We start from the raw sequence: 15036 nt of genomic DNA, 5'->3' as shown, positions 1-15036 counted from the left end.
CCATTTCTTTGGATTATTCACCAAAGGGAAATGCCATTTTGATTCCCGGAGATTTTATCAATCCCTGCCACTGATAAACTTGATCAGTATGTTAATGTGTACTTGTACAGGCCGGTTAGCTCAGTCGGTTAGAGCGTCGTGCTAATAACGCGAATGTCGTGGGTTCGACCCCCACACTGGCCAAGGTATTGCACTTTCTTTTTTCGGGGCTTTCTCAAAGACCAACCCTTGGCATGGACAGTGAACAAATCAAGACTTCCATCTCTTGCATTATGAACCTGAACTTATAAAAGTACATGGAAGCTATCATATAGTCAAACGACAATAATGAATGACACCATCCTCGTAGACTGGTTGTATTTTTTTTTACAGGACATTACTTTTTGTCGCCTCTAAAATGGAACGGGCAGATGGTAGTCCAGTGATTTTTGTGTTCGTGGAAATCGTCTGTTCATAACATTCCCCCACTTCTAAATAATAATAATGTCAAAGAAATGTTATCATGAAAATCAAGCACATATACTTCTACACTTTTGAAAAAAATGTAAGTCAATGGACCTGTAACTGATTTCCAAAGACTGAGCTGAAAAGCACACTTCTTTCGTATGATTGAAAATTGAATTTTACAATTGTGTGTTCGTCATTACATGTTTCTTGTTTTTGGCATTATTTAGGCTTTCTTTCTAAAATGCAGAAAAGAAAATTGGATAAAAAAAAATGCTGGTCAGGTTCCACCGAGATTTGAACTCGGATCGCTGGATTCAGAGTCCAGAGTGCTAACCATTACACCATGGAACCTCATGCCATGATATGGATTCTTCGGAGACTTACTTTTGAGTCGCCCCCTGAACCGAGTGACATGTCAGTGAACAAAACGGTCATGTCCCAGTCGGTATTTAAGATCGTCGATTATAACTTCCTCGGTAGTATAGTGGTAAGTATCCCCGCCTGTCACGCGGGAGACCGGGGTTCGATTCCCCGCCGGGGAGGAATACGATTTTTTCATCCATTTTTCTCCTTTTCTGTTAAGTGCTTCTCTTGAAAGCAAGCATGAATAAAATTCATTTTAACAAAGCTCAGAAAGTCTGTAATTTTTAACGTAACAAGTTTCTTTCTTATTTAACTCAAGTAAAATAAACAAAATGGAAACAACCATTTGTGCATAATAAACTTGGACTTTATTTGTGTATATATATATATATATATATATATATATATATATATATATATATATATATATATATATATATATATATGAGTGGTTGTATTTGTTACAGGAAAATGGGTTTTAGGCTTCTAAAATTAATAAGGCATTTTTGGCTCGGGAAGCCCTTCTCATCTTGAAGTACCCTTAGTTAAGTGTTAGCCTGTAACTTTATTTTTAAGATTGAGCTAAATTAGCAGCTTTTGCAACTTGTTTTTAATCTTGTGAAAACAAACTCCCAGTGGTAACTTGTAAATGCATATCGTTTTCTTTGTTTCGTGATGAAACATTTCCAAATTAATTTTGACTACCTCAAGCTTCCATACAATGCATTGTTTGATGGATTAATGTGTACAAGTCAAGGACCGGCTTTATTCATAAGTCACAATTTTGTGCTCATGTCTGGAATAATAAATACACAATGTTAAACATGATAAACTATCGGGATTTTTTAAACATTTTTATTTGTCTTGCTTCTCTCTTACGTAAGTATTAATCCAATGCAAGTAAAAACAAAATATGCAAATCTACATATCAAGAAACGTTCTTTTTGATTTACTTATTATGTTAAACTGACGAAAACGTTAAGTAAATTATGTAATTTACATTTACATGTAGCAATGCACCTTAATTAATTAATTCCTATACATTACAATTCGCTGGAGAAGGTGACGGCAATGTGGTATTTTAAATACCTACGGTTCTCCGTTCGGATTATCACAAATATATTTTTCTGGAAAGTCACCTCTAATATATACAAATCACACACACCTATTTATTTCAATCAGGCGCTTATATCAAATTTGTTTGTTTGTTTGTTTGGTTTTTTTTTCCTTTTTTTTTTTTTTTTTTTTTTTTTTTGTTTTTGCAAAAAAGGGATGTTTTGGTTGCATTTAAAAAAGTCAGTAGATTTACATCAGTCCATTGCATATGCTATTGATTGATTCTCAAAATTAATTTCAGTGAGTCTTGGGAGTACTAAAAGGACTAGAATACCGGATGAATTTCAATTTGCTGCAACCCCTGCTCCGACTTTTGGTAGTTCTATACAACCTGTTGAATGCAAGAAATTAAGAAACCTGACTAATTTCAGTGAAAATACAAGAAGCGTTTTCTTAAATTATGAATTCCTCAGAATAATTCATGATGATGGTAAGTACCTTAAAGAATTTACATTAAAAAACTTAGTCTTCTGCTCATTTTAAAAGTGACTGTCATGAAGTGTTACACGAAGGAAATAAACCTGCATCAAAAAGAGCTACATGTGTAAATAAATGAAGTCTCTTTTTTTATTACCGGTATTGATGTATTTTTGTCTTACATTGGATGTCTCATTTCATTTCTCAAACTTCAGAAGAAAAACTTTCTGACGTTAAAGCAAAATTTTGTATTAAGTTGTTGCATGGGCAGTTGACGATCTATTACCCTCCCTAATATATTTTAGATGGATATTGTAAGACCTATAGTGTAGACGTCCAAAGGAAGCATTTTGGGTTCAAGTCCATTTTCCGAAGAGTGTATGATTCCTTTCAGTGACGAAATATACCTTTATGAAGCATCAAGAGACATTCACTACCAATGTATATTAGGATACTACATCTGTTGCATTTTAATGAGTAACAAAGACCAGTTATTAGTTGCCTGCTTGGTGAAGTGGTTAGAGTGTTTGTTCTAGAGTCACAGATTAAGGAGGGTGCTGCTGCAAAAATAATTATATCTCCCTGCTCAATGACCGTAAGTGCTGAGTACATTTTGCAGCCTTCAACCGGCAAGTGATGGAGTCTCAATACGAGTAAAAAATTCTTGATGGGGCATAAAATGTTTTTTTAAAAAAGAAGAAAAAACGGCGTCATTTTTAGCAAGTCTCTTCGAAAGAAACTATCAGCCATACCTTGACCAAACATACTAATTGATGTAGAAAGGGATGTGTACTTTTTGACTTGCTCTGGGTCGTAGTAACTTCGCCTGCCTACTTATCTCTACAAGTAAGTGACTAGATATAATAAAATGATTCCCAGGTACATGTAATACACATGTAGTAACTTAGAAATGTCTACAGAGATCAACATTGTAGGGTTTATAAACTTATATAATACTAACACCTTTCTAGACTATGCTGAAAGTGACAGTAAAGTTGAAAGGCCTCTCATAATGATTAGTTGTTTTGTTTTGTTTTGTTTTGTACATCTCCTTAATTCAGAAACTTTAACTCATACTTTGACGCCTCCACTTGCCTGTGGGGGATGTAAATTTATTATCAGACCTATACGCGGCACTGGCTTTTGAGCAGTGAGGGAGCTTTTTCCGCTCTTACTGCAATACGGGACCTCGGTTTATACGGTCTGATCTGAAGGACCAGCCTCCGTATTCCGTTTTGTCAAAAGGTCAAACCCGCGACTGTAAATTTAACTCTCTGTGTGTAACACAGCGTCATGTGGGTGTTTGGTAAGTTTCATAAACATTTGATTTAGCTATGTTTCTCTTTTCCAGATACAACGATGGACTTGTTGAAATTATCAGATGGGTTGTGTTACCAAGATCCTGGAGGAATATTTTCTTCGAAAAGTTTACAACTAGAGTGCAACAAGTTGACAAAAAAGTCACTGTTTTCTTTTGATTACTTCCAAACAGTGCGATCTATCTCCTGTGATTTTTACGAGTTAGGTAGAGGATTAACCTTTAGTATTCACGTCTACTAATGTTAACAATTAATGTCGTACTCATTTTCGACTTCTTTTTTCACCTGAGCCGAAGGCTCAAGTGAAGCTTTTTTACTAAATGATAGTATTCCAGCATGTTTGAAAAATTTATGAGGTTATAAAATCATCATTCAGTGTGATAAATATTCCATATAAAAAAAATCTTCTATAACATAATGCCAGAAAAGCATCAAATCTTTATATGTATATTGACATACATGTATTTTATTTCCTTCAGTTTGTATACATTTAATAACTCTACAAATTCAGTCAGGGGGAGCCGACTTTTTCCCTAAGCGGGGGACACGAATTCTCTGAATTAGCTTGTTTTTTTTACATCTTCTTCAGAAACTTTAACTCATACTTTGACGCCTCCACTTGCCTGTGGGGGAAGTAAATTTATACGCGCATCCTAAGGTTTTGATGTAGAGCTTCAACTTTGTTCAATATCATGACCCCTGGGGATACGGCTGGGCCACAATGGACCAGCCTCCGTATTCCGTTGTCAGATATATAGGAAAATTCTTTAAAAATCTTCTTCTCAAGAATACACTAGTGTTTGGTAAGCTTTGTAAACATTTGATTTGACTACGTTTCTCTTTTCCAGATACAACGATGGACTTGTTGAAATTATCAGATGGGTTTTACATAGAAATATATAGGAAAATTCTTTAAAAATCTTCTTCTCAAGAATATCAAGTGCAAGAAGTTGACTAATTGATGCTATTTAATATGGAAGCATCCTCTTGTGATTTTTATGAGTTAGGTAGAGGATTAACCTTCAGTATTCACGTCTACTAGTTTTAACAATTAAGGTGTTGTTTTTAGAAATAGATAATTTGAATTGTTAATCAAGCATAAAAGGCAATTAAGTTGATGCCTGTCGCAGATGACAATTGAGAAAAATAAAGTGTCTTGTCTTTAAAGTAATATGAGCTGCATTTTTTGAGAATGTCATTATGCTATATATTAAAATGTTTCATTATGATAAATGTGTAAGTAATTTGAACCTTAATAATAAATTAGACTACCCGTTAAATAAATTATTAAAATTGCTTAAAATGACCTCTCTACAATCAAATTTAGAATTATTACAGAAATCGATATTGTACTGGACGACAATATAGTTCTTACAAGTACATGTATGAATAACAGAAGTTCATAAATGATTTTTTTTTTTCTCTGTCCTTGAAATTTTGTAACAGAAAATTTTGACATCAAAGTTGCAGCTCATATTGCTTTAACATCAATGAGTGTGCCTGTTGTATACTCAAGCAAGTTGCTTATGAATCAATTCTATCCATGTATCCCTGTTTTTACTTTCTTATATATTTCTGTTTTATGAAAGTCTCAATCTCTACATTTTTAATTTTTCATCTACAGACAAAATTGATTTGATTTGGTAAAAATATATACTAGTAGGTGACCTTCTGCTATTTTTGGATAAAATACTTTTTTCTGTCGTAACCAAACAGTTTTATGTCTGTCTCATTGATTTTTTTTTTTTGACATCGAGACGATTGAATGCAATTACTCACTGTTTTGTGTTCTTTGTTGAAGATTGTAGCGGAATACCTTTTGCTGCGGATCTCTGTGTTCCTTGTAAATCAAACTGTCCTTCCAATGTCACTTGTCTAGTTCTGACCGGAAGTTGTTTAACTATGTACATGCATTTGAAAGACACCAACGATACAAGCGACGAAGAACTAGATTTGCATTGTCCCAGTGGATTCAAGGGTAGAAACTGCAGTAAGAGTAAGTTTTTTTTTTTCATCACGTACTAGTACTCTCCTTACTCCTTTTTTAAAAATATTATAAGGGATAATTTATCTGCGATAATAAAATACTGATATACTACTGAAGTTTTTATATTTAAAATATCGGACATTTAGACTTCTATTTATACTCATACCTGTAGCTTGTGAGCTTGGGACTTACGGAGACGTTTGTGATTCCCGATGTAGTACTCACTGTGTGGACGGTAACTGTCACCACGTGAATGGCACGTGCATCAAGGGATGTAAACCCGGATGGAAGGGAGATAAATGCGACTCCCCAGGTGAGTTTTAAATTTTTTTTAATTATAATTTTTTTTAGAAAAACTTAATCATACTGTATATAAAATTGATCAAAATCTCATGAATTACCTTCATTCTGCAGATTGTCCCAAAGGCACTTATGGTGAGGATTGCACTAAAACGTGTAGCCCAAACTGTATGTACCGTTGTTCCTCAAAAGACGGGATTTGCTACTGTGACAGGGGGTTCAAGAGTGTGAAGTATGAGGGAGTTTTATGTGACAAACGTTAGTTTCAATATTCAAGTAACATGCTACTGTTTGTGATTTATTTTGCATATATATCTATCATTCAGTTTTATTAGAATACACAACCAATTTTTTTTCAAAAATCCTGATATAAAATTGGCTTAGATAAACAAAATCACAGTCACTTTAGCCAAGGTTGCCTAGAACTTTCCATATTTCTAGCTACTTAGTAATCTATTTAGGAATTTGTTAACTGAAATATTACAGTCAAATACAACTGGACTACTACTGGTACATATGTAAAAATTGTTTGCTAAAACTATGTAGAGAATTTCAGCGTGCACAATAGAAATATCTTATAAATATACTGGAAAAATATAACGCGCATCTTTGAAAGTAAAACTTGGTACTAGTTAAAAATAGCAGGACCCTTATAAGTTGCAAGACCCTTATAAGTTGCCCCCCGAAGCTTTTGCAAAATTACCAAATTGATAATGCTAAGAACTCGAAAGGATTTCCATTGAAAAAAAAAATGAAGAGGAAGACAGTTATCTGAACAGAAAAAAAAGCCAAGACCTAGTTTGACTTAGGTTGCACTCATCCAAAATTAAAGCTAAGAAATCTCGGAGTAAAATAGTCCCCGCTTTCCATTTGCTTTTATATAAGTGGGATTTGTCAATGTGTTAATTTAAGCATTACCTAAAAGATTTCTTTTATATATAAAACAGCTTGTGATCCAGGGACCTATGGCGAAGGGTGTTCACGGAACTGTGGGAAATGTCGCCAAGGAACCACGTGCTTCCCTAACAACGGTACTTGCCCAGATGGATGCGATTTACCCGGATACCGCTTTGAAAACTCAGATTGTAGTTCATTTAGTCAGTATTTTTTTACTTTAAAATCTTTATATAATTTTTATATTCAGATTTCAAAAAAATATTTCTGCGGAACTCGAGTCCTTTTGTATGAAATGATCCTTGTAATGTCTTAAAAAAAAAGGAAATTAGTAGGCTAAGTAATTAATCAGTTGTATAAAAATATAGAAAATATGTAGGTTACCCCTTAATCTAACTTTTTGTGTGGTATATGATATGGATATATCAGTTCTATAGTATTCTAAAGTAACTCGAACACACACACACACACATACACACCAAAAAGAAAAAAGAAAAAAAGAACAGCACCCCACTTCAGGAGGTCCTCTTTTTTATCATTTTGGGTTCTGCTCGATATTTGAATATTAAACAGGAAACAAACAGATAAATTTGAATGTAACATTTTGGTAGTTGTTTGCATTTCTTATCAAGCCTCATACATGTATGTTTAGCTCTTTACTGCCATTTGAAATAATTTCCATTGTTTGGTTAGAATGTTATTGTTTACATTAGATGTAATTAGCTCCTTGAAAGTAAAGATGGTTTGCTTGTATGTGTAAAGTTCAAGTTCAGTTTATTCACCCAGACCAATCTATTGGTACATGGGGTATTGTGCATTTAAATAACATATATACATTATATACAATATAAACAGTCTGGTCAATCACATTTTTAATATAGAAAACATAACAAAAATTAATTTAGAAAAAAAGAGTGGGGAAACAAAAATTGGACGACAGCAGCATAGATTTTTTGGATAAATATACTTTTTTCATCACTTTTTCAGTTTGAGGTTGACATAATTTCCATGAATTTAATAACATTCGGTCTAGATAAATAATAATTGCCCAGGTAATTCTTTCTCACATTAGATAAAGTTTTAAATTCTAAAATATAATGAAATTCATCTGCAATTTGATTGTTTTTACAAAGTGTACATATTCTATCGCACAGTGGTAAACCTTGCCATCTTCCTGTCTCTATCGGTAAATGGTGATTTGTGGTCCAATTTCATAAATATTGCTCTAAATTTAGGAATAACTTATTAATATAATTTTCAAATCCAAAATTTTGTTTAAAGATTCTGTAAGTTTGTCCTTTTGAAGAATTATTAACGTCACTAGACCACTTTTGAATAAATTGATCTTGTAATATTTGTTTTACTGTAGCAGTTATCCATTTATAATTCATATTGGCACTCTGTTCGTACCATACATTTTGTAAACCACATATATTACATATTTTCTGTATACAATATAACCATGGGTTTGTTAAATTTCCATCACAGTACAATTTAAACATATGTTTGTATAAAACATTTACAATCTTAGTTTGTGGGCCTGAAAAAAGCTTTGCCCAAAATGAAATCATTCTACAGTGGACCGAGATGTACAGAGGAAAGCGACCTGCGACCTGTTTCACCATAGACCATGTACGATGGCGTGGAACTTTTCAAATTAAATACATGCTTTAAAAACTTCAAGTGTAAACGTTCTACAATATCAAGGTTTTCGTAGCCCCATACTTCAGAGCCATATACATGTAGTAAGACTAAAGTACTACAACTCTATCAAAAAGATCAAATTGACAGTCAACTGGTAATTTGAATTGTCTAATTTTTCTTATAATTCCATACATCGCTTTTTGAGCTTGTTCATATAAGTGTTTTTTTGTTTTACAAAAGGAACCAGAGCGTGAAAATACAACGCCTAGGTATTTAAATTCTTTAACGTTTTCAATAACTAAGTTGTCGTTAAAATTTTCTTTTTAACATTGGACCCTTTGAAAATACCATGATCTTCGTTTTTTCGACATTAACTTTCAACTTCCATTGCAAACAATATTTTTGAAATTCGTTAATTGCATGTTGTAATTCATCGGCTGATTCAGCCATAATAACAGTGTCATCTGGATATAAAAGTACTAACAGTTTAAAATACATTAGTAATTATAATTCATTCTCAATAGTACTTGAAATACTTTGCAAGCCTACAACATTCTTGTTAAGAATGAATAAAGGGAGGAAATAAGAAAAGAAACTGGACCAAGAAATGTTTTATAGACTTGATTACAAATTGAACTTTCTCATAAAGGCAATTTAAATAAGCTTATTTTTGAGTGTAATAGTTTGGGCTGTGGATATGGGTCTTGGTAGCCCAGTTATTGGAGCACCTGATGCAGAGGTCCTGGGTTCGACTTCCGGTCCAGCCAAACATTCCCTCCCCCCTGTTACAGACCTGGTGCCCCTGACCACCCCTGTAATAGCATGTTAAAGTCCTACCAGGGGCGAACAAGAACTTTGGTCGTGTCTTCGAGGGCGAAGAACATTTAAGGAGGGAGGGATGTAATGGTTTGGGCCGTGGATATTGGCTTGGTTAGCTCAGTTAGTAGACTAGTGATGCAGGGGTCCTGGGTTCGATTCCCGGTCCAGCCATACATTTAATAAAAACTATTTTAAAGATATTTTTACTGAAGCATGGCTTGTAACTAGAATCTTTTGCAGCTTTTAATCCAGGCACACTGTGGGTATATAAATGTAGAAGTACAAAATATGGGATAAACTGTGAAAAGAACTGCAGTGAAAACTGTCTCAGGAAAAGATGCAGGAATACAGACGGCATGTGCCTGAGATGTTCACCTGGATATCAAGGCTTCAATTGCACCTCAGGTAGAACTTATATTCCAAGTTTTCTTTTAAGTAAAAAAAAAGGGATGTGTTCCCATTTCGCCTTAACTGTGAAATACAGATAAGAAAGGCTAAAAAGTACTAAGGCGAAATGGGAATTTTCTTAAAATACTGTTGTATAAACAGTTTAAAAAATAGCTATTCTCTGATTATTGGTATTAACTAAGTGAACAATGAAATAGATCACATATTCGTCGACATGCATAAACAATACCAAGTCTCTTGACTTGATATAAAAGAATATAGATGATATTGATTATCTTAATCAACGTTTTAGAATGTAGTCCTGGGACATATGGAAAAAACTGCAACAGTAGATGTCATTGTAAGGATGGGGCTTCTTGTAACAATGTTAACGGACGTTGTCCGGGGGATTGTGAACCCGGCTATGAAGGAGAAAGCTGTGATCATAAAGGTGAGATATTCATATAAATACTAATAGATCGTTACATAAAGGTGAGATATTCATATAAATACTAATAGATCGTTGCATGAAGATGAGATGTTTATATTAATACTAAAAGACCGTTACAAGGTGAGATATTCATATAAATTAAGTAACATTTTAATGCATATAAAGGAGAGATTTAAACAATAAAATGCTTTCTTTCGTTGTAAGTACGGGAATGAATGTCGCAGCTGTTGCAGAAAAAGTACATAGCGGGTCATGTAATTTTTTTCTGCAATAGCTGTGACATTCATTCCCGCACTAACAACCAAAGAAAGACATTCTATTGTTTATATTTATACCCCCCGCTTGAAAAGTGTGAGGGTATACCAGGTAATGTAATCGGTATGTCCGTCCGCCCGTCTGTCTGTTACACTTTGGGGTACCCATCTCTTATCCGCAACTCCTCTTATACCACTGAGTGAAATTTAATGAAACTTTCACAGAATTTTTATTACACATTGCCATTGTGCACCTCCTTTTTACTTTTTGATCCGACAGGTAATTCGGGTTTCCTGGCCACAGCAAAACATGGACTTTGCCATTATAACCATATTGATATCTGTTTAAATAATCATTTAAAGTAGGATTAAAAAGATTTATTATTGTATTAATGATACGTCCGTCTTTGTACGTTTCATTGATAGAGCAGCCACTAATCAAGAAATCAATACAGGTGATATGCCTAGTGTTGTTCATACACTGATTAAAGACAATGGGTTTTCTTAAGAAATAAAGGAGAAACTATTCAGTGGATGTAAATATATGTATATCCATATGAATACAAATATTCTATTGAAGAAATTGGGAATATACATATAAATACTACACCTTTACATTAAAATGAGATGCTCTTATAGAAACATATAAATATTTTGACTATGTACCGTTACATAAATGTGAGATATTCATATAAATACTAACACACCCTTACATTAAAATGAGATGCTCTTATAAATACATCAGTATGAATGTTTTCTACGAGGGCTGTTCAATAAATAAAGTCCTGAACTGTATGACAATACAATACAGATATCATATGACATTAAGCTTGACTTTCTCTCATTATTGAATCTTTAATAAATTTATAGAAGTTTATATGACCACTTTTCATCACACAGTTTTTTTGTGAGAAGCTGGAAAACAAGGGCTATTCAAGACGCTGCATTATAAATGAGTGGTAAAAAATCAGTAAACAAGAGTGAAAATAAAAGCTTCATTAAAGCTGCTGTAAAACTTGTTAAGAATCCCAAAGAAATATTCACTGAAATATATGACAGTTACAGCAACCAATGCCTGTTTTATAGACAAATGAGCAGGTGGATTTCAATTATAAAAAATTATATAATGGGCATCAAAAATGGGTACCGTCCTTGCCAACAAAATTTATAACAACTTATGTACTGTTTGCCAAATTTCAACAAATAATGTTTGATGATGTATGATTGACTTTAAGACACATAGCAAATTTGATAGACATCATATCGGGAGTAGTTTACACTGTTTTAAGAAACGTGTGATGGTAAAAAAGCTTGGTACTCAAAGGTCACCCTATATTTTGAAAAATGAGTTAAAACGACAGCGTGTACGAATGTCTTAACAATTATCTTAAAATATCAGTAATTGTAGTTATCCACGTTTGTTTGATATTCAAACAGATAATAAAACATGAATCTATTGCTTAAAACCGTCAAAACAAAATTTACTATAAGATGTACTTGATAAAAAACAGCGAAGGTCTGACAAGAGCAAAGATATGCAAGAGCACAAAGACAGATTTATATGCAATTTTCTTAAATATTAGTTGTATTGTTGTTCAAATTCGTATTCGGGGAGACAGTTTAATTTCTGGAGGAGTGTAGAAAGCAATTCTTTTGCAAAAAAATCGAAAGGTTTATTAGAGGAAGGACCCAGAATCAGGAATCCACTACATTAAATTTCTTCATGACAGCGTCCAAACCCGCACGCCCTGAAGAAAAGGGGTTTTCGGAATAAACAGAAAGTTAAAGTTTTTTCACATTAACAATATTCGCCAGATCGTTGACCTTTTGACTTGTTTCTATTTCCAAACTTGAAAAAACACTTTTCAGAAGGAAGAAACAAGTCCAGGAAATCATTGGATCTGCCATTTTCCAATATACTAAGGGTCATACCCAAAAATGAGATCTAAAAACAATCAGAAATTGGATAAAAAATGTTACGGACATGTGTTTTAATTAAAAGAGATTAATAAGTAAAATCATGAAGACTAAATCTTTGAAAAGCGTTTTTTGCTTCTTTCCGAGTACCGAGGACGTTATTTATTGAACAGCCCTCGTATTATACCATTACATAAATGTGAGATATTCATATAAATAATAACATACCGTTACATGAAAGTAATATAAATACTAAAATATCGTAAATAAATGTGAGATACTCATGTAAATAGCAACAAACTATCAAATAAAGTTTAATAAATGTGGGTATAATATATATAATAGCTAACAGACTGTTAAATAAGGGTGATATATTTATATTTTTATAAAAACATGTAGTAACACACCGACATACAACGGCAAAGCTTATTTTCATGAATCAGTGGGCCAACTATGGTTCTGATTCAAGGTTCCTATTACTCCTATTCTGGTCAAGCTACATGTTTTTATTTTGTTTTATTTACAGTTTTGGAGTAAGTCATTAGTATGCTTTTAAATATTACGTCATAATTATGTGACATAATATATTTTTATTAGTCTGTGAACCCGGATTATATGGATGGGATTGTGATAAGTGGTGTTTCTGCAAAGACAACGAACCTTGTGACTGGGAGACCGGAAACTGCCCAGGCGCATGTCAAAAAGGATGGCGTTGGTCGCAGTGTAACTATAGAGGTTAGTACTGTTAATAAGTCTTAGATTGGAAAGATGCATATTAAAAATGAATTGTTTTCCGAAGGCGTGACATTCCATAAATTGGATTTTTTTTTTCAGATGTCTGCTTATATCCAGAATGTAAGTTACAAATTTTAACATTCATATCAAGATGTAGGTAATAATAAGTGACATACATCAGTAGCACAGGCACCTGACGTTACTTATTTTTCTTTTAATAAAAAAAATATACACATACCGAATAATAAACCTTGTTTATTATTCGGTATGTGTATATTTTTTTTTATTAAAAGAAAAATAAGTAACGTCAGGTGCCTGTGATCAGTAGGCAGTCTAATATATGTCCACCGTCCAATATTGCAAGCGGCAAGCGTTCTGTTGTATTCCTGTGAAGATTTTGTCAGATGTTATATTTAAAATACAACACACTGTTTATATTTAATGTGTGTATGTTTGTTTGTTTTCAGATGATGAAGAAAAAGAAGGTTCAGTCACTTGGGAACCAAAAAGCCTTGGGATCGGGATTGCTTTGGGATTTGGCGCCACTCTTTTCGTAACGGGATGTGGTTACATGCGTTACAGTTTATCTAAGTGATATTAAATCAAAATATTTTTTCGTTTTTATAAGAGATCCTTTAGTTTTTCAAAGTTAATATTTCTTTTTAAAGGCAGATTTAGGATAAAAGTATATTCATGAGTTCATTCTGACTTATCGATACCTTGCTTCCATACTAGATGCACCAGGGCTTCAGGAAAGTTCTTTTTCTCGCTGTACAAAGTAAATTTTACAAACATGTCGAAAAATTACTTTATGTCAGGAATTTATATTTTTTAAGATTTCCTTGAAATAAGTACATGATAACTTATTGATCATGTTTGCATAACAGTTTCTGCATAACTTTGATTTTACGTGCTGCTTTATTGTGTTTAATGTTACAGTATTTTCCCTGTTTCTGCTACATATTCGTGACAATCTAAAGGACATTTTGTGATAGAAAAATTATATCGCAAAGTTCTTATTTTCAATGTTTAAAATTATTTTAAAATAGTGCTAAAATGTATCCTTTTGTTTAAGAATGAAATCATTTCGCGTATAAGAATCGGATGGAAAATTTGAATGCTTTTTTGGATGCAATTGAATTTCATTGCTACATTAATGTGATTGCTTGGATCCAAAGCATCCAAGAATCTGTTTTAAAAGTAGCATACATGAACATATTTTTATATTGTTTATATATTGAGTGTAACAAAGTTTTTTAAAATTATAAAAATGCTAGTCATTTGTATATTTTTATGTTTTTTAATATTTTGCCTAATAAAAATTTATGGTTCACCAAATGAATACCTACACTGTATAGTGTTAATGAAAACTGAATAAATCTTTAAAGTGTTAATTAATGCGAATACATGTACATGTTCTATGATTGTTTATTATTGTATGATTGCATAAATCATATTTTTTTTTATGCAATGGCAGACTCCCATTGGATTTTTTTTTAATTCCAACGAAGAAGGGAAGGCATATTGCTTTGCTCCCGTCGATCGGTCGGTCCACTTATAGTTTCCGTTCTTTTCTTTACAACCGTTCAACATACTGATATGAAATTTAGTATACAGATATATCGGATGAATGTCTACAGGTCAAGTTCTGTTTTGGGTATGATTGCGCCATTTTTGACAGAGTTATGCCCCTTGGAATTAGAAAAATTCCAATTATTTGCAGTTTCCGTTCATTTTCTTTGCAGAGGTTGCACATATTGAAATGGAATTTAGTAGACAGAGATATCAGATAAATCTCTAGGTCAAGGTCTGTTTTGGGTACGATCGCGCCATTTTTGAAAAAAATTATGCCCCCCCCCCCCCCTTGGTTTTTTTTATAAATTCAAAATTCCTCTTCACATATTTTCAAAAAAAAAATTGGGCCATTATAGAAAAAATGGACTCCAAGTATAATGTTAAGGATGATCATGTAGCTGAAAAATAAAA

At 33.0% G+C, this 15036-nt stretch overlaps 1 protein-coding gene and 3 non-coding genes across 4 annotated transcripts; 3 read left to right on the top strand and 1 right to left on the bottom strand.

Annotated features, from left to right (window-relative positions):
• The first annotated feature begins 109 nt into the window (after positions 1 to 109).
• Positions 110 to 183, top strand: Trnai-aau (transfer RNA isoleucine (anticodon AAU)). The gene has a single exon. It is a non-coding gene; the product is annotated as a tRNA-Ile (tRNA).
• A 543-nt stretch (positions 184 to 726) lies between these two features.
• On the bottom strand, positions 727 to 798 carry Trnaq-cug (transfer RNA glutamine (anticodon CUG)). The gene has a single exon. It is a non-coding gene; the product is annotated as a tRNA-Gln (tRNA).
• A 119-nt stretch (positions 799 to 917) lies between these two features.
• Trnad-guc (transfer RNA aspartic acid (anticodon GUC)) lies at positions 918 to 989 on the top strand. The gene has a single exon. It is a non-coding gene; the product is annotated as a tRNA-Asp (tRNA).
• A 563-nt stretch (positions 990 to 1552) lies between these two features.
• LOC134236897 (cell death abnormality protein 1-like) lies at positions 1553 to 14548 on the top strand. Its single transcript, XM_062719052.1, has 12 exons — positions 1553 to 1689; positions 2168 to 2356; positions 3695 to 3868; positions 5464 to 5658; positions 5822 to 5962; positions 6064 to 6207; positions 6897 to 7046; positions 9547 to 9711; positions 10007 to 10144; positions 12913 to 13050; positions 13150 to 13170; positions 13518 to 14548. The coding sequence occupies exons 1-12, from the start codon at positions 1626 to 1628 to the stop codon at positions 13643 to 13645; spliced, it is 1647 nt and encodes a 548-aa protein (XP_062575036.1). The 5' UTR covers positions 1553 to 1625; the 3' UTR covers positions 13646 to 14548.
• The last annotated feature ends 488 nt before the right edge of the window (positions 14549 to 15036 follow it).

The sequence above is a fragment of the Saccostrea cucullata genome, unplaced genomic scaffold (genome assembly GCF_032062105.1).
Source record: "Saccostrea cucullata isolate Sc308-1 unplaced genomic scaffold, CSIRO_AGI_Scuc_v1 ctg34, whole genome shotgun sequence".
NCBI classification, from domain to species: Eukaryota; Metazoa; Mollusca; class Bivalvia; order Ostreida; family Ostreidae; genus Saccostrea; species Saccostrea cuccullata.
Note: the sequence above shows the minus strand (reverse complement) of the source record. Positions and strands in the feature narration are given on the sequence as shown.